Source organism: Malus sylvestris, chromosome 7 (assembly GCF_916048215.2).
Source record: "Malus sylvestris chromosome 7, drMalSylv7.2, whole genome shotgun sequence".
NCBI lineage: Eukaryota > Viridiplantae > Streptophyta > Magnoliopsida > Rosales > Rosaceae > Malus > Malus sylvestris.
This window is the reverse complement of record NC_062266.1, coordinates 2136751-2159953: the sequence shown is the minus strand read 5'-3', so window position 1 is coordinate 2159953 and position 23203 is coordinate 2136751. Positions and strand designations below refer to the sequence as shown.

Genomic DNA, 23203 nt, shown 5'->3' with positions numbered 1-23203 from the left:
ACAAAGACAAAACAAACTACAACCGAACTGATATCTGGTGACTGAAAAACAAATTGATACCACCAAGAACATATCAACCCTGAAGGATCGAATTTGCTCTGATACCAAGTTGAATATCAGAGTGCGGAACAAACAAGATTATAAAATAATAAGAATATTATTAATAGATAAGAATGCTGGAACGACTACAAAACCCTAAAGGCTACATTGTGACTAACTTAATTGAAATAAACTAATACAATCACTACTATATATAATGAAACCTAAAGCAAAACCCTAATCCTTTGACGGGCAAGAAACTTTAATATCCTTAGCCCACAAGAAAACCATAAACAATAATAAAATAATAACTAATTTTCCAACACCCCCATCAAACTCATGGCGGTACACGACATGAGTTTGCTAACAAGCAGATGCAGATGTAGATGTAAGCTCCGTTAGGCAGACACGACAAGGTAAACTCCGTTAGACGGACAAGACAAGGCAAGCGATTCAAGCGAGCAATTCAAGCGAACAACCAATTCCAACAAGCAACAACAAGTTCAATTTTTGTGTTTTTTTTTCACAACCCTAATCTAGGTACAAAGACAAAATAAACTACAACCGAACTAATATCCGACGACTGAAAAACAAATTGATACCACCAAGAACATATCAACCCTGAATGATCAAATCTGCTTTGATACCAAGTTGAATAGCAGAGTGCGGAACAAACAAGACTATAAAATAATATGAATATTATTAATAGACAAGAATGCCGAAACGACTACAAAATCCTAAAAGCTACATTGTGACTAACTTAATTGAAATAAACTAATATAAACTAATACAATCACTACTATATATAGTGAAAACTAAAGCAAAACCCTAATCCTTGATGAGCAAAAAACTCTAATATCCTTAGCCCACAAGAAAACCATAAACAATAATAAAATAATAACTAATTTTCCAACAAGAACTAGTTTGTGACTTACTCTATGCGAAAGAGAAAAGGGAGAGAGCGGCTAGGGTTTTTTTATTCAGGGCCGCCTCTGAAAATATAAGTATCACTAAAAGAGAGAGTTTAAATAAAGGTAAGAAACTTTGTACAAGATTACACGTTTGTATAATCAATGATTCTGTTGAAAATGAATCTTACGTTGATGAAAAAAGGGATATTGTATAAACTTATAAGTAATTTGTGTTACTCTTTACATTGCCACTTAATTTTATAATGGAACTCCAACTTTCTTCATGGTTCTGTGTTTCTGCACAACAACAATCTCTATGCTTCCGTGATTCATTCATAACTAACAACAGTCACTATGCATAAACAAAACAACTAATCATTTTGCGCATAACCAGCAAAAATCATATTCCAATAAACGATTTTACCATCACATTAATTTTTATACCACCGCAAGCTATGCAAAAATGGACAAAACCCAATAATCTAAATAAGTAGAAGCATCATCATCTTCAAGCTATACGCTGTCTTAATCTTTGAAATTAACTTCAAGTTAACACTTCAAAAAAGAGAAACAACATCTATAACTACAGAATTTAAAAATTGAACTTATATGAAAAATAAAGCACTGACCTACCAAAGGGAGGAGAAAAAAAATACGAACAACCCATGTCTTGTTTTCGAGGATGATTAACAAAAGCAGATTCAATCGGAAGCAAAACCATATAAGCCCAGAAAGAAATTCAAACTTCCCAATTTCTGAAAACAACATATGACCATAAAGATTGAGGGAAGAGAGATACAGAAAGAGAGAATCGCAAACAAAACTATGGAGAGAGAGGACTTACCATGAAATCAAAGTCCCTTAAGGAAGAAAAATGGGTGTAGACGAGGCAGTCGAGGGATGGCTTTGTGACTTTGTCTCACAGTCGAAGGGGAACTCAGTGAGGAGTGACACATTAGGTTTTGTCTTTACTGAATCCAAAATGACCAGTTATTCAACGATTGTGCACTACTTTGGTTACGGTTTTATGCAATTGAAAAAAAAAATTTTGGTGTTTCAAGTCACTACTTTGACACTTTGAATCGTTCAACCATTTTCTGATCCCTTTCCTCTTGGACACTTTCTCTTCGAAGATTTAGAAGGTTTTGAGCTTGTGAACAGGCTGGATAAGGCATCTAGGTTTCAACCCAACCGTTTTTGTAGCTTGCAGTTAAGTTTCAAACCAAATCTGTTTCAAAATAGTAAAAACCAAACCGTCTGGTGCGACTCGGTTTGATCCATGTTTTGATTTCAGTTTTCAGTTCCAAGTGTGCACCTATATATTGTAAATGACGGTAGTCTCCATAGATACAACAACGCTCGAAAACTTGCTTGCACTCATAGTACTCAAAAGACTCAAAATCTAGATATATTATCCAATACGATAATTGATCACAGAAACTCTAAAGTTACCTTGTGTAAACAAATATGAATGAGTTGTGAGTTGTCAAGTCAGTGAGCTTCCTACTCACAGAATCCAAAAGGGGCACTTTCTCGGCGTAGATATATAGCGGAAGCCAACACTGCAAGCATACTCATTTCTCTTAATTAGTTGAATTGCTCCAAAGGAAGGTGTTGCGTCTCCCTCATAGACTATATGTTCCCTGCATTCGGCTCAAATCGGTGTATTTGGAAATAAACTGAACCAACATAAGGAAAATGGACATAAAAGAAAGTCGAAGACATTGCCAGAAATAGGGAGATCATTTGATTGCTTCTTTATTTTCTGCTGAATATATATAAAGAGTAACGCTCTTGCCGGACTTGTCATACCAGACAAACGTTGCTAGATCATTAAAATCAACCAGATCAATGGTCTAGATTCATAATCTGGCAAATATAAGCGTCGGAGGTACAAGTTAAGTTAAAAATATAGTAATTATCACCTGAATGAGTAAGATTAATATATGTTCCTGTCACCTATCCATTCATATACACAGTGCAATCAAAACCATAGAAACACTAGAAGAATGAGCAATTCTTCCAGGTTCACATTGACTTAATTCAAACATCTGATGCAGCGCAGATTGGTGGTTTGTAAAATCAGTCGAGGCGCAGTTAAAAATAATAATAAACACACACAGTTCTCCCATTCATTTATACACAGTGCGACGACCAAGTTGAAAGGAACCGTGATACTGTTTTTTGACTCCCAAGTGTTCGTAACTATTTATGGTGCTTGGGTGATGGGGAAGGATAGGGATGTGTAGGTGCAGGATTTATATGGGTGGTTTGGGATGAAATCGAACTTAAAATCTCCATTTTACAAAGGAAGAAGAATATCATTGAATGGTAATATTAATATACATTTCTCAATAGGAATGACAATTTACAATCCAAAAATTAGATTAATAATTGTTTAACTATTAGGTAACTACTAATTAGGAGGATAAAATAGTCATTTAGTATTACGATTTATTATTCCTTATCACCTTGAGACATTTGAAGTTTAAATATCATGGCAACGAGTTCAATACCTATTTATTCTCCTACCCTTAGTGAAAATAATTCGTCAATATCATAAAACAAAAATTAAAGGATAAAATTGAAAAAAGCATTAATATAGAGGATGTGTTGTGGTCTATTTTATCTGACAGAGGGACTAGGGCCAGCGGCAGAGAGAGAGATGAGAGAGATGTGTGTTTGTAGAATTGTAGGGGAATGTGTGTGTTGTTATCCCTCCTACATTGTGCCTTTATTTATAGTAGTAAAGGGAGAGAAGATATTCCTTCTTCTCCAAGTAATACAAGTTGTAATAGGAAAGGATAACTAGAATCAAATCCTATCTAGGATTTACACAATCATACTTAAACTAGGAATGTTTACAACACTCCCCCTTGAGTGGGTAAATACTCAAGGTAGATTCAGCATCATGCAGAAGTTGAGAAAGTCGACTCGCCGGCACTGATTCCAAGGAACAACGCTTATTCTCAATAAGGTAGGAACTTGCATAAGTAGTAAGTCTCACTAAAAAACCCTAAGGCTATGGCAAAAACCCAAGTAGGGACAAAATCCATAGTCTAAGGAAAAATGCGTGAGAAATGCAAAGTCAAAAGAAACGTCTACAGGACGTCATCAGGGATATGACCAGCCCAAGGTGGGTGCCTCGTTAAAACCTAGTTAGGTAGCAAAAACCCAGTGGGAAAAATGCTCCTAATCGTAGGGAAAAAGAGTACATTAAGATCAAGCAAGTATCTAGAAGATACTCCCCCTGAGTTTGACATAATTCCAAAGAGAAATAGCAAAGTTACAACTCAGAAAGTTTACGCATACCAATTCCATGAACAAGCTTCTGAAACGTCGCCTTCGGTAGTGATTTGGTGAAGAGGTCGGCCAGATTGTCTTGTGATCGGATTTGCGTGACTTCAATCTTCTGATGCTCTTGTTGTTGATGTGTAAAGAAGAACTTCGGCGCAATATGCTTGGTGTTGTCTCCTTTGATGTAACCCTTCTTGAGCTGTTCGATGCAAGCTGCGTTGTCTTCAAAAATCGTCGGGGCATTATGAAGGATTTATTTTGTAAAACATGTTCATTTGAGCAACATCATATAGCATGCAATTAACAATTAAAGGCGGAATCATGCTTACATGCACTCAAAAACAAAACATTTACCCATGAAATTCAAAGCCTAGTAGATTGGTGAACCAATAATCAACTCAAAACATAAGTGAGTTGAAATTAATACCTTTGTAGATTCTTCTTTGCATAAGCAAAGGCTAATCACCCAAAGAGATAAGGGCCTTCATTCCTTGCTTCTTAGATCCATGGATTTGGATGGAAGAATAGGTTCTCCAAGTTCCCAAAATTGAGAACCTCTAATTCTCGACACCAAGGTTCGATTGTAGAAGAAATGAGTGACCTTGGAGTAGTAGGATTGCTAGATGTACCCTCCAAGGTATTGGCTTCTTTAGAGAGAAAATGGAGAGACAATTCTCACCCATTTCCCCCAAAATAAACCCATTTTTCACTTAATTCACTTAATGAATTTTTAGGCTATAAAGTCATTTATATAGTCACTTCTTTAAGTGACCTAAATAACCAAAACCCTAATCCATCACCTTATGGCCGGCCATTCTAAGGGATTTGGGCTTTTGGGCTTTAATGAATCTTTATTCATTAAATTGTCATACAACTTAAGTTAATGGGCTTGACGTTCGAAGCCCATTGGGCCTTAAGGTCCAAAACTATCCCGAAGTCTTTAACGAACTAATTCGTTTGATTAATTAACATATTAATTAATCCTTGCCATAAATAAATGATTAAACCATTTAATCATTCTTACTCATTTCCATTTAATCTCCAATCTCAACCTTTCACGGTGTGCGATCCATTAGGTTCCTTTTAGCGAGGTAGTGGGCGATTAAAACCATTTTACATCGATTGTGAATTGAAACTATTTTCAATTCTCCCTTTAGTGATTATACACGTTTAGGGCTTCCACAAACCATGAGTGACACCTAGCAGCATATCATGGTTACCCAAGCTAATCAGAAGAGGTTAGAGAACCTATTCAGTTCGAGATTACAAATGCAATACGGTCATTCTCTAATCTAATACTCTTGACCACATTGTTTGGTTTGATAGTTTATTTTCTCATGTCTACTATCCAATGTGTGTCTTGTGCTTTATATGATTACCTTGAATGTGATTCGGAACGCATTCCCTAATCTCATTCATACTTTGGCCAAAGATTCAAATCATATCAGAGAGTATTCTCCCTCAAACGGTTTGAAGGTTAGAGATCCCTTGTTGCGCATTCACTTGTCTCCATAGCTAAGCGGCTTGACCCCAACGATGCCATGGACACCTTCCTGGTGGGATGACTTTGACATAATCAAAGATCAAGGTCTTAACCACAAGACAACTATGATGCCTCAGGTCAAAGGACTACTTTGCATTATCCCAACCATGAGTTCTTATGTGACATGGAATATGAGAACTCTTCGTTGATCGCGTTCAGTGAACTCATTCTCTATTGAGCACCTACCGTACTTGTCTTGATGTCACACACACCAATGATTCGAGACTAATCACTCTCCCTGAGAGAAGACATAGTACGTACCGATCTTGACGGACTGTCAATGCCCAATTGGCAATCCTATGATCAGGAACATTTAGGATGTGTCTACGAAAGAATGGTCTCAAGAATCTAACTTCATTAGATTACATTCTCTCAATCACAAATTCCTTGGACTTTATCGTTTAAGCATATAACATTTATATGAGATGGCTCAAACAATAATCTATGCCCTTTATATGTTAAACTAGATTAGTTTAACATGTGAAATGTCCGTAAAGTATCATCACATGATTGGCTTTAGGGCACATTTCCAACAATCTCCCACTTGCACTAGAGCCAATCAGCTTGATCATCAATGATGATATCTCTTCTGTAGTCATTTCATAAATGGCTGAATAGTAAGCCTAGGCAGTGGATATTTATATGTTTTATCCACAGAAGCAACCTTGAGAATAACGACGTCACCATTATACATGATTCTCAATCATGTGGTTCAGTCTCTCATTTGTGTTCGGATCTTGATGAGACCTTGATTCCCAGGCTTGAGCTATCGCCCCATTAGTGTCAAACACTTTCTGGTTGGAACCGAATAGAGAGTTCATAAATGAACTTTCCCATTCAAACAACATTGTTGTAAACTTCTATATGGCAATATATCTTGCATTCATAATGGAACACTAAAGTCATTATTTTAATGTTTCCATCCAAATATCTCTTTAGTCATAATAAAGAGATATTCGTTTATCTCTTCATTCTTAATGAAGAAACATCCAATGATGGATTAGATTCATAATCTAATACATTTACGCTTCCCTTACGTTACTCTAATTCTTCCTCATTCTTTGAGGAATTTATCCTTTAGTATTTCTCAAATACTTAAGGACTCACTTGACAGTTGCCATGGTTCTGATCCTGGGCTTGCACTGATATCGTCTTGTACCGTTCTAGGTACAACTCATATCAATGTTTTTCATACAATATGAAATACATAAATCACCTTTCTGCGTATGCATAAAGGATTCAATTTACGCAATATTTCTTTGGGAGTCAAAGGGGCACGTTCCCTTTGAGAAGGGCAACTTACTAGTCTCACTAGAATCGTCCTTCTATTGAAGTTTAACATCATATGAGAAACTTCCTAGCATCCATTGTCTATTATTAGGCATTGATATAATTCAATTATATCATGAAATATATCATTATAGATTTCCATCCCATGTATATAGACTATATCTCCCATATACATTCTATCGTTTATAGAATGCTTAAAGTCATAACTTTAACGAAGAAGTATTCTTTTCATTTCCAAAATTAATATATCATATATATTTAAATTTTTAGGAACATGATTAACTCCCACTAATCTTTTGTAAAACTAGTAAACAAAAGATTCATTTACATCTATATGAGAAATCAAACGATTTGATCCTTTTTCTCATAAAATGCAAATAGCTCCCACTAACTTGCTAAGATCCATGATGGATGGATCTCTACAACTTACATGTCTTGTGATTTATAGTTTTAGACATATATTATCAAGACTATCTTAATAATGGTTTCGGAAACCCATATTATGTCCAAACATTGAATCACCATTTAGTTGTAGCTAGCAATCTTCGAATTTATTGAAACTAAGACTACGTCAAAAATGGTTCCTTTAAAGTCAACCATTCTATTTGATTGTAGTCACCTTAAGCTACCAATTAGCTTTGAAGGTTTCATTATTTCGAGTCAAATGGTACTTTACCATTTCCTTGAGTATATATCGTATATGCACTCAATGTAGTCATAAGGATTTTTCATTCTTATTTCTTTCGAAGTAAGAGGTGTAACTTCTATGACATAGTCATAAAGTTCAAAACCATTCAACTGAGATGGTTTATAAATCCTTATCGACTACCTTGGAGCTTGTGGTATAGGAACTAGGTTGTTATATTTGTTGATTACTTTCTTGTCTCTCAAAGAACCCATTCTTTGAGTTCTATCTCTCGTTCATTTGCTTTTAGGCAAATCACATTGTAGAATTACAATGAACTACCCAACAAAACAACATTTGTTAGTTGGTTTATAGAAGCGATATCCAAAAGTTATTTTAAGGATATCCTACAAGATTATTATCAAACAAATATTGCTTGTTAGCACACAACCCCAAATCTTTAACATGCTTAAGATTTGTCTTTCTTTCCAACTACATCTTATGGAGTCATGAAAATATTGGAAGATCTTCTCATTGACAATCATATTGTTTTTTTTTTTTAGAAGTATATATCCTATATATGGGTAATAGATAACATTTAACGAACTAAATCTTATTCTTGTTCGTTCTTCTCCTAATGGAGAAATATATTATCTTATGATGCTATTTTCCTTGAGTTCTTTCAAGGAAACTCATCTAAAGTGTTACCTTTCCTTGGATCAAATCTAAGGAGGTAAATACTTTAGATGTCTTACTCATCAACTTACATTACTTGAATTCTTTGAAACATTTTGCAAAGTATTCGGACTTGTGTTTATTCAAAATAAACTATAGTCCAACCGAGAGTGATCTTCGGTGAATGTTATTCAACATGAGTAATATTATGTTTGTGGACAAGTGCCACTAACATTTAAGTGAATTAACCTCAACAACTTTGTGATTCTTTCTTCTTTCCAAAAGAATAAAGATTCGAACATTTCGTCTCCATACAATTTTAACAAGAAGGTATTGGATCCGGACCTAATGATCCAAAGCGTCCATTTATGCCAACTCGTAATTTATGTTTTAGAGGTATCACAACTTTAGTTGGGATTCGTCACTACCTTGCAACTTTTTGGGTTTTAAGCATCATTATTTTCTAAACAGTTAACACCACCATATTATCTCTATTATAGAGATAATTAATTAGATTACCATAATCCAATCATTGATTAATAAAGAACATTGTTTTGTCAAACAAAACATTTATCCATTTCACATAGTGACGGAATTTAGTTCCTTAAAATTGGAATATAAAGACAATCTATGTTTTTCCAATTTCTTTGGTAGTTCATATGAGGAAGTAAGTACCATCTGCTTTCGCAGAGATCTACATTTGATTCACGCTTCGAATGTGAAGTACTTTCTCTTCTCTCATATATCTTCTACTTCTTATTAGTCACACTTTTACAACGATTGTAAAGCTTTGTTACTAATACAGAATCATGCATTCAAGTAGAAGAACCAATTGTTTTGAACTTTTCAAGAACATTTTACAACACCTTCGAAAGGTGTGTTCTTGACACTTGCAAGACATTTCTTGCAAATACCCCTTCCAATGTCCATCCTTTCATAAAGAAAGTTTGTTCCCTTTGAGTTATTTATCTTCTTTATCTGACTTTCACCTTTGACTACATTAGACATGGTCCTTAAACTCCCACTATCTCTCTTGAAACCTTTTTCAATTGTGTTATACACATCAAACAATTTTGGAGAGCATGTGGTTATTGTTCACTACATAGTTTACAATAAACTTAGTGAACCATTAGGATAGGGACACAAAGGTGAAGTCCTTGCCTAGTTTCCGTCTCGTTAAGTGGTTTATCACTTCAACATTCAATGATTCAAAATCATCATAAGTCCATGTTAATGGACTATTTTTGTCAACCAACCATTATGTTCTAAACATAATTACAAACCTTCAAGAGTTGTACAAGGCAACTCTCATTTCTTCATACAACAATTTGTAAGTGAAGAAACATGGCACATAAAGTGTTCATGCCTTTGTGCTTTCTTCTCAAGTTCCTTGTTCATGTAACAAAGAAACAAGCACTAAGTGTTTGTATTGACTAAGAGTTGTTCAAAGCAACTCCTATTTCTTCATACAACAAATTGTAATTGAAGAATTATGACATTTAAAAGTGTTGTCCTCTTCATGATAGACCTTTCTAACATGTTCTTCCAATGATACATTATCATTAGAACGATTTTGAGGATGAGACTACTTAGGTACATATACAATCCATGTAAGACATTCTTTGGGATTGTGGTACCAAGTCCGTAAACTAAACGTTCGGCTTTTATCAAGTGTTGGATATCGTTTGCAAATATATTGGTAAACAAATACATAACGAATATAGATTGATTGATTTTAAGCCATTTGATTTGGGTCTTTAAATCAAATAGCACCACCCACTATTTTTGGCAAATTCCATATCCCTCATAGGAATTCGAGAGTTTTGGATGAAACTCTTAGTAGGTTATGGGAGGCTCACTATTACCAAGCCCACCTCACGATGATACGATGTATGGCTAGCAACAATAATAATGAGAGAGTACGCTTACTCATTTGCAACTAATGCAAGTACCCATCTTATTTGGCCTCTAGAGAATGTCACCTCACAATGATATGATGTTGGCTCCATTTCACTTAGTTAAGTTCTTCCCACCATGCTTAGTGTGTGAAGGGGTTCAAGAATAGCCTCACGATGATACGATGTATAGCTATCCTCGTTGCCTACACTCACCTCATCATATGTATATGGATTCCTCCTGAGTATAAGCATGCACTTTGTACTCCCCCATGATAGGGTGAAGCCGGTGTACAAGTCATAAACGATTGGATCCCACCACGGTGGAAGGCCACGAAGAGATATTCTAAACATCTCTCGCTTATCAACTTAATATTGGTTTGGTTGAGGGTTTTGTGTCTCATCACATATTAACATACATTTTAATCTCTATTAAAACAATTTTGGTCCTATTACAACTATTGGTCCATCCCTTTGTTTTAGTTGTACATAATACTCCCACTATGCTTTTAAAACGATTTTTAAAGCAAGAGTATATGATACTACTAACATAAACTTTGCATTCATTTGATGGACTACATAGTTGCCTTAGGGCCTAAGGATGATTATGAACCTTTGTTTAGATTCAACACGAGCCTTGTGTTGAATCTCGGTCTAGGAATGGTGATTGATTTTAGTTACGCGTTTAATCACATTAAGGCGTGTTGTCTTAGGGGCGTTGGACCCAACTACTTCATTTTCATGCATATCGTATAAAGCAAGAAAGAAGTACTTCAAAGTAAAGGTGAGCTTATGCTCATTACAACATTTGCATATAACAAATTACTTTAAAGTAAAGAAGAGCTTAAGCCCTTTTACAACATTTGATCAAATCAAATTACAACCAAAATCTAATCTGCACATTCCCATGGTTCAAACAAATTTGAAACGCCTTTCACATAGCTCAATTATATTAGGCTTAGGTTCATAATCACCCTTTAATTAATTAACACTTTAACTAATTAATTGAATGCAACATTTTCATTTGGTTTTTGTATCCATAAGATTGATTTAAATGGAGCTAAACAAAATGAAAATCCAATTCTCATTTAAAGAAACAAAACAATTTTGTTCTCATCCTATTTGGGCCATTTTGCAATTAACCTCAACTTTTGGGCCATATTGCAATAACAAAAACTTTTGGGGTCACTTTGTATAATACACAAAAGTCACAACTTCATGTAAATACAACTAGAACCCAAACTTTAATCAATGCAAAAACTTCATTAAAGGATCAAAACAATTTGTCCTTTAGCGTTTTTGGACCTAAACGTAAAAACGTAAACTTTTGGGCCAAAGTGCAAATACACAAAAGTATCAAAACTTTATGTAATTGCATAAAAGCCCCAAAAGTACTCCCTTTGAGGGAGTGGCCGGTTTTAGGGAGAGGATGAGGTTGGTGTGTGTGTTGATTAGTGAGTTTTGTCAAAAGCATGCAAGTGTATGTAAGATAAGTTTTTGAAATAATTCAATCACAATTATTTCAATCATCATTTATACAAATATCTAATACTTTAAATACATGATAAATCATTTAAAAACATATCACATATACTTTATGAAATAATTCAAAACTTTGAATCAATACACCAAACCTTTTTGTTCTTGGCAAGAACATCAAGAACAATGAAGAACATTCATGAAAACCCCAAATTTTTCCATGAACTTTTTCCACCCAAAAACATTCCAAAACCTTTCTTACTTAAGGGAAATAACATCTAACCAAACTAGGGTACTTAGGGGTTCCAAAGAACACATTAAAACACTTTTAACAAGTCAAACAAGAACCCAAAAAATCACCCTTTGATTTTGGCCGAATTTTCCCAAAAGCATGGCACCAAATTTTAGCTCCAATATTCATGCTCATATGAACAACATCTACAACATTTGAGATAGCAAATTTTCCAACAAAATTTACTTTCAAAGAAGCAAGAATAAAGCTTGTAACAATTACAACTTTTAGATCATAAACTTATGAACTACAAAACACAAAAGGATTCACCAACTACTAGACCTAGGCTCTGATACCACTTGAAGGATTTATTTTGTAAAACATGTTCATTTGAGCAACATCATATAGCATGCAATTAACAATTAAAGGCGGAATCATGCTTACATGCACTCAAAAACAAAACATTTACCCATGAAATTCAAAGCCTAGTAGATTGGTGAACCAATAATCAACTCAAAACATAAGTGAGTTGAAATTAATACCTTTGTAGATTCCTCTTTGCATAAGCAAAGGCTAATCACCCAAAGAGATAAGGGCCTTCATTCCTTGCTTCTTAGATCCATGGATTTGGATGGAAGAATAGGTTCTCCAAGTTCCCAAAATTGAGAACCTCTAATTCTCGACACCAAGGTTCGATTGTAGAAGAAATGAGTGACCTTGGAGTAGTAGGATTGCTAGATGTACCCTCCAAGGTGTTGGCCTCTTTAGAGAGAAAATGGAGAGACAATTCTCACCCATTTCCCCCAAAATAAACCCATTTTTCACTTAATTCACTTAATGAATTTTTAGGCTATAAAGTCATTTATATAGTCACTTCTTTAAGTGACCTAAATAACCAAAACCCTAATCCATCACCTTATGGCCGGCCATTCTAAGGGATTTGGGCTTTTGGGCTTTAATGAATCTTTATTCATTAAATTGTCATACAACTTAAGTTAATGGGCTTAACGTTCGAAGCCCATTGGGCCTTAAGGTCCAAAACTATCCCGAAGTCTTTAACGAACTAATTCGTTTGATTAATTAACATATTAATTAATCCTTGCCATAAATAAATGATTAAACCATTTAATCATTCTTACTCATTTCCATTTAATCTCCAATCTCAACCTTTCACGGTGTGCGATCCATTAGGTTCCTTTTAGCGAGGTAGTGGGCGATTAAAACCATTTTACATCGATTGTGAATTGAAACTATTTTCAATTCTCCCTTTAGTGATTATACACGTTTAGGGCTTCCACAAACCATGAGTGACACCTAGCAGCATATCATGGTTACCCAAGCTAATCAGAAGAGGTTAGAGAACCTATTCAGTTCGAGATTACAAATGCAATACGGTCCTTCTCTAATCTAATACTCTTGACCACATTGTTTGGTTTGATAGTTTATTTTCTCATGTCTACTATCCAATGTGTGTCTTGTGCTTTATATGATTACCTTGAATGTGATTCGGAACGCATTCCCTAATCTCATTCATACTTTGGCCAAAGATTCAAATCATATCAGAGAGTATTCTCCCTCAAACGGTTTGAAGGTTAGAGATCCCTTGTTGCGCATTCACTTGTCTCCATAGCTAAGCGGCTTGACCCCAACGATGCCATGGACACCCTCCTGGTGGGATGACTTTGACATAATCAAAGATCAAGGTCTTAACCACAAGACAACTATGATGCCTCAGGTCAAAGGACTACTTTGCATTATCCCAACCATGAGTTCTTATGTGACATGGAATATGAGAACTCTTCGTTGATCGCGTTCAGTGAACTCATTCTCTATTGAGCACCTACCGTACTTGTCTTGATGTCACACACACCAATGATTCGAGACTAATCACTCTCCCTGAGAGAAGACATAGTACGTACCGATCTTGACGGACTGTCAATGCCCAATTGGCAATCCTATGATCAGGAACATTTAGGATGTGTCTACGAAAGAATGGTCTCAAGAATCTAACTTCATTAGATTACATTCTCTCAATCACAAATTCCTTGGACTTTATCGTTTAAGCATATAACATTTATATGAGACGGCTCAAACAATAATCTATGCCCTTTATATGTTAAACTAGATTAGTTTAACATGTGCAATGTCCGTAAAGTATCATCACATGATTGGCTTTAGGGCACATTTCCAACACATTAACGGTGGGATGAAGATCACAGGAGCTTCGAATATGGCCCACTACTGCTCTCAACCAAAAGCATTCCCGAGTTGCTTCATGTAAGGCGAGAATTTCAGCATGGTTAGACGAAGTGGCAACTAAGGTCTGTTTAGTTGACCTCCAAGATATTGCGGTGCCTCCAACGGTAAAGACATAACCCGTTTGAGAACGCGCCTTGTGCGGATCAGATAAGTATCCAGCGTCGGCATAACCAACAAGGCGAGAATCAACCCGATGAGCATAGGGTGCGGCATCACTCGAGGATTCGTAGGGATAGAATAAGCCCAAATCCGTAGTACCCTTAAGGTAACGGAAGATATCTTTCACGCCAGTCCAATGTCTGCGTGTTGGTGCATTGATGTATCTTGCCAAAAGATTAACAGCGAAGGAGATGTCGGGTCTAGTGCATTGAGCTAAATACAATAAAGCGCCTATCGCACTTAGATAAGGAACTTCAGGCTCCAAAATCTCTTCATCATCCTCCTTCGGACGGAAGGGATCTCGCTTTGCATCTAGCGTACGAACGACCATAGGAGTACTCGAAGGCTTCGCTTTATCCTCATTAAAACGGCGCAACACCTTCTGGGTGTAGTTCGATTGATGTACTAGGATTCCATCCGAACAATGCTCTATCTCGAAACCGAGACAGTATCGAGTCTTACCTAGATCTTTCATCTCAAATTCCGACTTCAGGTGCGAAGCAGTTCTCGCGAGCTCTTCAGGAGTTCCGATGAGATTCATGTCATCGACATATACTGCAACAATCGCAAATCCGGAATGTGACTTCTTAATGAACACACAAGGGCATAGTTCGTTATTCACATATCCCTGACTAGTCAAATACTCACTTAAACAGTTATACCACATTCTTCCGGATTGTTTCAAACCGTATAGTGAACGCCTCAGCCGAATTGAGAGCGTGTTCCGGGGTTTGGAAATATTTGAACCAGTCAATGTAAGTCATTCGGGAACTTTCATATAAATTTCCGTATCAAGATCCCCATAGAGATACGCGGTTACTACGTCCATCAGCTGCATATCCAGTTTTTCGGAAACTACCAAACTGATAAGGTATCGAAAAGTAATCACATCCATAACGGGTGAGTAAGTTTCGTCATAGTCAATCCCGGGGCGTTGTGAGAAACCTTGTGCTACAAGACGAGCTTTGTAACGCACAATTTCGTTCTTCTCATTACGCTTCCGAACGAAAACCCATTTGTAGCCAACGGGCTTCACATGTGGAGGAGTAGGAACTACAGGTCCAAACACCTTACGTTTCGCAAGTGAATCAAGTTCGACTTGGATTGCTTGTTTCCAGTTTGACCAATCAGCTCTACGTCGACATTCATCAACGGAACGCGGTTCAATGTCATCGCTCAACATGATCTCAATAGCTACTGCAAATGCTAATGCATCGTCGACAATCATCTCATTTCTACGCCACACATCATCTAAGCTAGCATAATAGACCGAAATCTCACGATTCTCGGGAGGAGGATTCGTCTCTTCAAGGACGCTTCCATAATCTAGAATTTCCTCATGAGTTGGGTAAAATGAGTAAGCGATAGTCGGATTCACGGTAGGCTCTTCAGGACCTTGTGCCGTGGTTTTCCTCTTCCGGGGGTGTGAATCATTTGAACCAAAGGGTCTGCCACGCTTTTGTGTAGGGGCAGATGATTGGCTAGCCGCTAATGTACGTGGATCACCAGAATTGGCGTCCCGGGCTTCCAGGAGGGTAGTCCGTCGTACATTTGGTACATCCATCTTTGCAGGCGTATTCGCAGCTGGAATATGTGATTTTGTCACGCGCGCTAGATCGGTGAAAGCATCTGGCATGCTCTGAGCTATGCTCTGGAGATCTAATATGCGCTGCACTTCAGCTTCAGACTGAGCGGTGCGGGGATCTAAATGAGACAAAGTGGGAGTCGTCCACGATAATTCGCGTCGTTCATTAGGAACGTTGACGTTCTTATCTCCCCCTAACGACGGGAAGACTGTCTCATAGAAGTGACAATCCGCGAAACGAGCGGTAAACAGATCGCCTGTCAAAGGTTCTAAGTAACGAATAATCGAAGGAGAATCATATCCGACATAGATTCCCATCCTTCGCTGAGGCCCCATTTTTGTACGTAAGGGCGGCGAGATCGGCACATAGACCGCACAACCAAAAACGCGCAGATGCGATATGTCGGGTTCGCATCCGGTGACCGACTGAAGGGCACTAAATGGTTGTGTCGCAACAGGCCTCAGGCGGACCAACTTTGCTGCGTGCAATATTGCATGGCCCCAAGCAGCGATCGGGAGCTTGGTACGTATGACCAACGATCGAGCAATCATTTGTAAACGCTTAATGAAAGCCTCTGCCAGGCCGTTCTGGGTGTGAACATGGGGTACAGGATGTTCAACTTCAACCCCAACCGACATGCAATAGTCATCAAAAGTTTTAGATGTGAATTCTCCAGCATTATCCAATCGAATAGATTTGATCGGATAATCAGGGTGGTGAGCCCTGAGCTTGATAACCTGAGCCAACAGTTTGGAGAATGCAGCGTTCCTTGTGGACAACAAGCACACGTGTGACCAACGTGTAGAAGCGTCAACCAAAACCATAAAATATCTAAATGGTCCGCAGGGAGGTTGAATCGGTCCACAAATGTCCCCTTGAATCCGTTGTAGAAAAATGGGAGGATTCGAACGAATCTTGTCATAAGAAGGTTTAGTAATAAGCTTTCCCATAGAACATGTTTGACATGCAATTTCATGGATCGAACCTAAGCTTCGGGTTAGTGGATGCCCGTGTGAAGTTTTGAGGATACGGCGCATCGCTATTCGTCCAGGATGTCCCAAACGATCATGCCAAAGTATAATTTCGTGCGCGGTCCCTGTGGTAGGGCCGGCCACATAGTGGCATTCTATAGGGCGTATGGTCATAGTATACAGACCACTCGGGTTACGCTCCATCTTCTCTAGAATACGCTTCTGGCCATATTTGTAGGAAGTTACGCACAGAAATTCAACTCCGTTTTCTATGTGGGTTTCAGCGTGGTAATTGTTATCTCTAATGTCCTTGAAACTTAGTAACGTTCTTTCGGAACGTGGAGAATAGAGTGCCTCAGCAATGGTCAAGATTGTACCATTGGACAACATTATACGTGCCTTACCGTATCCTTTGATCAGGTTGGATGGGCCTGAAAGGGTTGTCAGAGGTGCATTCTTAGGTACGAAGTTAGTGAAATAGATGCGTTCACGCAAAACAGTATGCGTGGTTGCACTATCTGCCAGACAACTAACTTTCCCACTAGTCATACCTAGAATGAAAAATTAATTTGAATCGGTCACATGCATAAAAGTTTATAAAAACAAGTATCAATTCAAAATAATTTCATTTATTCAAGGATTAAAAACTTAATATCCAAAATAAATCGCCAACTAATAATCCAAAACATAAAGGAAAATTGTTCAAAATCAACCAAAAAACAAGGTGGGGTTCGGCCACAAGGTGGAATTCGGCCCCAATTGTCTTATTTTAACTGAAAAATAAGTCTATGTCTAAGATTCTAATCTTCCATAGGAGTGGTATCCTCCCGAAAATCAGAAACCTCCATCTTTGTAGTCTCCGGTTCGTCCACTTGCAGGAAGTTTGATTCAAACTTCGTACGACGAGAATGATATGCATCCACAACCTTCTTGGGAGCACGGCAAATACGGGACCAATGGTCCTTGGAACCACAACGATAGCACATATCGTCATTCATTGTGGCAGGTGCTTTGCCCTTATTCTTGAAGTTCGGGGCCTTGTGAGCGAGGTTTGGGCGCTTCTGGGCTTTGTTTCCTCCCTTGGATGGGCCTTGGCTCTGTTGACCTTGGTGGGATGGCTTCTGGCCACCCTTACCACGCCTCTTTTGGCGTTTTGGGTGCTGATTAGTGCTATAATGTGCTTCAGGCACAGCAGTAGCCCAGTAGGTCGAGCTTGATGATTCTTCATCAACAGCTGGTTCTGCTTTTCAGCAAGAAGTAAAACAGAGATCAAATCCGAGAACTTAGTGAACTTCTGAGCTCTATATTGTTGCTGCAGGACAATATTAGAAGCAGAGAAGGTCGAGTAGGTCTTTTCCAGGAGATCCTCTTCAGTCAAAGTTTCATTGCAAAACTTGAGAAGTGATCGGATTCGACAAACTTCAGAATTATATTCATTCACAGACTTAAAGTCTTGGAAGCGCAAGTGCTGCCAGTCGTGTCTTGCTTCAGGCAAGAATATGTCCTTTTGGTGATCGAAACGATCATCCAAAGCGACCCATAATGCACGTGGATCCTCCTCAGCAAGGTACTCAGTTTGTAGAGCGTCATGGATATGTCTTCGGATGAAGATCATAGCAGTGGCTTTTTCAGCCTCGCCAACAGGTTTATCTGTTGCTTCTTCAATAGCAGGACGCAAGTTCTTTGCAGTGAGGTGGAGCTTCACATCTTGAACCCACTTGAGGTAGTTCCTTCCAGAAACCTCCAAAGCGGTGAAGTCGAGTTTGTTCAAGTTCGACATGTTCCTATCACAAAATAGATGGACAAGATGTGGTTAGTGTAATGGAGAAAAATCAATCCATTCACATAGGAGTAGAACATACAGGTTCTAATAGACATGTATTGGTTTAATTTTGCATGAAAAACTTCGGGTTTTCATGGGTGATATGTTTAAGTGAAAACTTCGGGTTTTCTAACAAGGCATGTGTATAAGAAACTTCGGGTTTCAAAGTAATTATGAACTTCAGGTTCATATATTCCTGCAGGCAAACACAAATATATATGCAAACAAATATGCAAAGAATATATGCAGAAATATTGTATAATGATAAGTGAATTAATTTATTTTTGGTCTTCGGGGCCAAATTAAAGTGTGGGTGAAAATATAAAAACCCATATTATTTAAAAAAAATTAAATAATAAAATCTCGGGGCCTAAAAATATAGGCCGAGGACCCCCGGGTGTAGGCTGCAGGCCCACGGGGTGAGAAGGGAATGGGCTGCTGTGTGCAGCCCTAAAAAATTTCTCTTTCTTTTTTTTTTCTTTCGCGGGCGGGCCACTTCAGGTTGGCCCAAAGAAACAAAAAAAATCTTTTTTTTTCGGTATGGGCCGCTGCAGGCGAGCCCAGGAAATAAACAAAAAAAATTTGTTTTCTTTGCGGGCTGGGCCGCTGCAAGCGAGCCCAGCAAAAAAATTGTTTTTTTTTTCTATTTTGTTACACGGGCCGAGAGACAGAGCCCGAGTAGGGCTCGGGAAAGAGACCCAAAAGAAATCCCAGCCGTGCTGGGTGTGCAATGCCGAAGAAGAAAGCCGGAAAATTTTGACGGCGTCGGGGTTATTGGGACTTGGGGTGAGTCATGGTTGTCGTGGACAATCACGGAGATAAGAAAATCTCAACGTTTCAACAACTATAAAACCCTAAAAAAAATTGAAATCGAATTTTTCAAAAAAAAAATTCCGACGAGATTCCGGTGAATCTTGGTTCAATTACCGACATGGGACGACTTCAGGTCGTTTATAGCAAGAACCAATAGGTTCGTGGTTGTGGCTGTAGGCCACTCCATGATCGGGGGACACCATGAAGGGTGTCGGGATGTTGGGTTTTTGGGGCTTGGCTCCGTGGGTTTCTGGGAACAAGGAGAGCTGAATGCTCTCTGATTTGCGTGTGATACCCCATCTGCAGGATGGTGGTCACGGGTTCGAAAGAACTCATATCCCAATCGCAAAAAAAAATGTTTTTTTGTTTTTGTTTTTTTTTCTCAATTCAATTATATTATATGCATGTATAATTTTAATGAATCACATATTTACGTTGATGCATATGCAAATAATAGTTTCAATGCATGTACATATGTAAGATTCAATTCATGACAAATATCAAATTCACATAATTGTAGCAATTTTGATGATGAAGCATACACAATTTATGTAGAATCTAAAATACGTTAAACGTAAAGTTGGGTCATGCATCATGGTGAATGTTCATGCTATCAGTGCTTGCAAAATATCGAGTTAAAAACCGTTGTTTGGAAAGAACCTGATTGCGTGATGATATGGATGAACTGGTTTGATGCAGAAAAAATTTCCAACGTCAGATTCCTAAGCGCAGCGGTAAGAGCGTGCTGATAACGTGTTGTGGTCTATTTTATCTGACAGAGGGACTAGGGCCGGCGGGAGAGAGAGAGGAGAGAGATGTGTGTTTGTAGAATTGTAGGGGAATGTGTGTGTTGTTATCCCTCCTACATTGTGCCTTTATTTATAGTAGTAAAGGGAGAGAAGATATTCCTTCTTCTCCAAGTAATACAAGTTGTAATAGGAAAGGATAACTAGAATCAAATCTTATCTAGGATTTACACAATCATACTTAAACTAGGAATGTTTACAACAGGATGGAAAATGTAGTGTAGATTATTCAATCACAGGGGTAAATCTGGGAATATGAGATTTATTTGGAATGTTGGGTTTCTTGAGCATATCATTGGGTACACAGAGATTACCCAAACCAAAAGCCCTGAACAAAACCCTAGTCGAGTCCGAGTAGAAAAGGAAAAAACCAGCAGAGGCGCTGAAGAGAGAGAAGTGGGAAATAGGAAGAGAGAGATGACGCAGAAAGGGAAGCTGTTCAAAGGGCAGCAGAAGAGGAAAACGATTCCTCCCAACCGCCATGGAAAAATGACTCAAATTCGCAAAGGCAAGCGAGTAATCAAGCCTTCGAAGGTCACCGGTGAGATTGATTCCGATCGGGTATGTTTTTTCCCTTCTCTCTCTCCCTCGTGATTTTGTATTATTTGATTTGATTGGTGATTAATTTCAGTCCGGAATTATCAATTTTTGTTCTGCTTCAAGTGAACCTAATTCTATGTAACCATGGAAAATTGAAAATTGAAAGTTTTGTTTTGTTTTATTTCATTTTTTTTTCTTCAAACGATAGCGTTAGTAAGTTAAATTTTTAAATGTTAAGGGGGAGGTGGACCGGTGGGGATCGAGCTTGCATTATTGCTTTCCGCTATTGCGATAAAACGGCATCTATAAATTTTATTTCATTTGTTGTTTGATTAATTTCAGTCTCATTAATTGATTCTTTATTATTAATTAGAATTAGTAATAATGGAGAGTTAAATAGATTGAATTGAGATTATTTTTTTGGGGCACATTTAATTAAGGAATTGCTCCAAATGCAGTTATTTCTCTGAGGATAGCAGGTTATGTCTTTCTTTTGGTTCATATATCAGGAAAAATCAAATCCTCTTGTACTGATGTCTCCGTAGGATTTTGTTTGGGATTGCTTCTAGAGGGCCGAAAGCGCTTTTGGACTGCCAAAAACACTTTTGGTTGCGTTTAGTAGAAAAATTATTAGTGCTTTGGGCTCATAGAAAGCGCTTCTAGCAGAAGTTCTTTCCATACAAGGAATCGTAAACGGGCCCAAACTCTGTTCTGATTCATTTCCTTTCTTACCTCTTTTATTGGGAGAAGGATTCTATACTCTCCTATTTGAATGGTCATGATTAAGCAACATCACATCTTGTGTTGATTTCTTTATAGAGAGCGAAAGACAAGAAAAAGTGTGAGGGGAAGGGAGGGGAGGGGAGGGGAGAAGTTTATGTTTCACCAGTGTATGGAATAACTTGAAAAAACAACTGTATGCTACAACTTCTACTATGGATTTCCGGTCGTGCGTAGTAAATAGTAACAGGCGTTCTGTGTTTCCATTTTTTCAACTGTAGTATGTTGCTTGCTACATCAAATGTTAATAATCTGACATTGTTCCCCCAAATCTTAAATGATATTGAGTGTAGCCAGTCTATTTATTTCCTAGGAACTGTGGTGCTATTTTGCCATTTGTTCCAATGCATAACATTTTTTCTTTAATTAGTAAACTGTGCATTACATTTTCTGTCTTCCATGTATTGTCATAATTACCGAGTACCGGAAATTTGTTGATGTCATATGAGGTTTATAGAGACGAGAGGACCGTAGTGTGGGAAGTTGGGGGTTCTAGTCACCTTGCTATATCCCTATTAGTACAGAAACCCTTTGAAGTAGGTGCTAGTAACCAGATATATTGTTGAGTCAATACCTCCCTAACAATATATTCAAATTCACTAATCTGAATATTTATCTCATTGTAACGCGTTGGATGTGCTCATGGATTCCATCGGCATTTATCTGTTTTTGAATATATAGGATGCGGAACCCTAACATTTTGTGTGCAACTTTTACTCCCGATTCCTTTCATATTATGCCGTAATTCCATTATTTCTTTATATGGATATCGATTGGTATCTCCTTTATGAAAACTAGCACTTTGCTTTACATCTCTTCTTTCTTCTTGGTTCTTACTTTCTTATCTGATGGATTTAGGAGATGACAAAGTTCATAAACCACTGCAATGAGATGAAGGCGGCCACTGCTGCAAACAAGGAAGGTGGACAATTAAGTATTGTCAAAACACCTCAAGCATCCGGTAACACTACAAAGCAATAGTAGTTTCCAAGGCTTGCGGAACTATGGATGCGGAGACTGATAGGTTGTCAGGAAACACTTGAAAAACTATGGTTGAAAATTTTGTGGTGTTTATGTTAGTGGTCTTGTTAGATTTCGTGTTCCGCTCCAACTCGTAAAATAGTTTGTATCATTTGATTAGGCTTCGAAGTTTTGGGATGGTAATTGTGCCTTGTTTGTGTCATTTCCAATACTACATATTGTTTCATCTTATATAATGCCGTGAAACATCCCTCATTTGATACTTGAGAATGTGACAAATCAACCCATTGGGTTGATAATTGGTAGTCAATGTGTTAATTAATCGACTACGATAAATTGGATTGGATACTACAGTTTTTTCTTCGACTACTCTTTTTATCGTCGAATCCGGAAGGAAGAAGTGGTTGTAGCTTTGAAGAAGATGAAGCATAAAAAAGCAATAGGCCCAGACAATATACCAATCGAAGTGTGGAAACTTTTGGGAGAGACAGGTATAACAT

The 23203-nt window shown here is 37.7% G+C and overlaps 2 protein-coding genes across 2 annotated transcripts; one reads left to right on the top strand and one right to left on the bottom strand.

Moving 5' to 3' along the window:
* Positions 1-17755: 17755 nt before the first annotated feature.
* LOC126628423 (uncharacterized) lies at positions 17756-20601 on the bottom strand. Its single transcript, XM_050298101.1, has 2 exons — positions 20257-20601; positions 17756-18745 (listed from the first exon to the last, which is right to left on the bottom strand). Exon 2 carries the CDS (start codon positions 18739-18741, stop codon positions 17956-17958), a length of 786 nt encoding a protein of 261 aa, XP_050154058.1. The 5' UTR covers positions 18742-18745; positions 20257-20601; the 3' UTR covers positions 17756-17955.
* Positions 20602-20642: 41 nt separating this feature from the next.
* On the top strand, positions 20643-22965 carry LOC126628425 (uncharacterized). The gene is made up of 2 exons (XM_050298103.1): positions 20643-20963; positions 22581-22965. Exons 1-2 carry the CDS (start codon positions 20658-20660, stop codon positions 22701-22703), a joined length of 429 nt encoding a protein of 142 aa, XP_050154060.1. The 5' UTR covers positions 20643-20657; the 3' UTR covers positions 22704-22965.
* Positions 22966-23203: the final 238 nt, after the last annotated feature.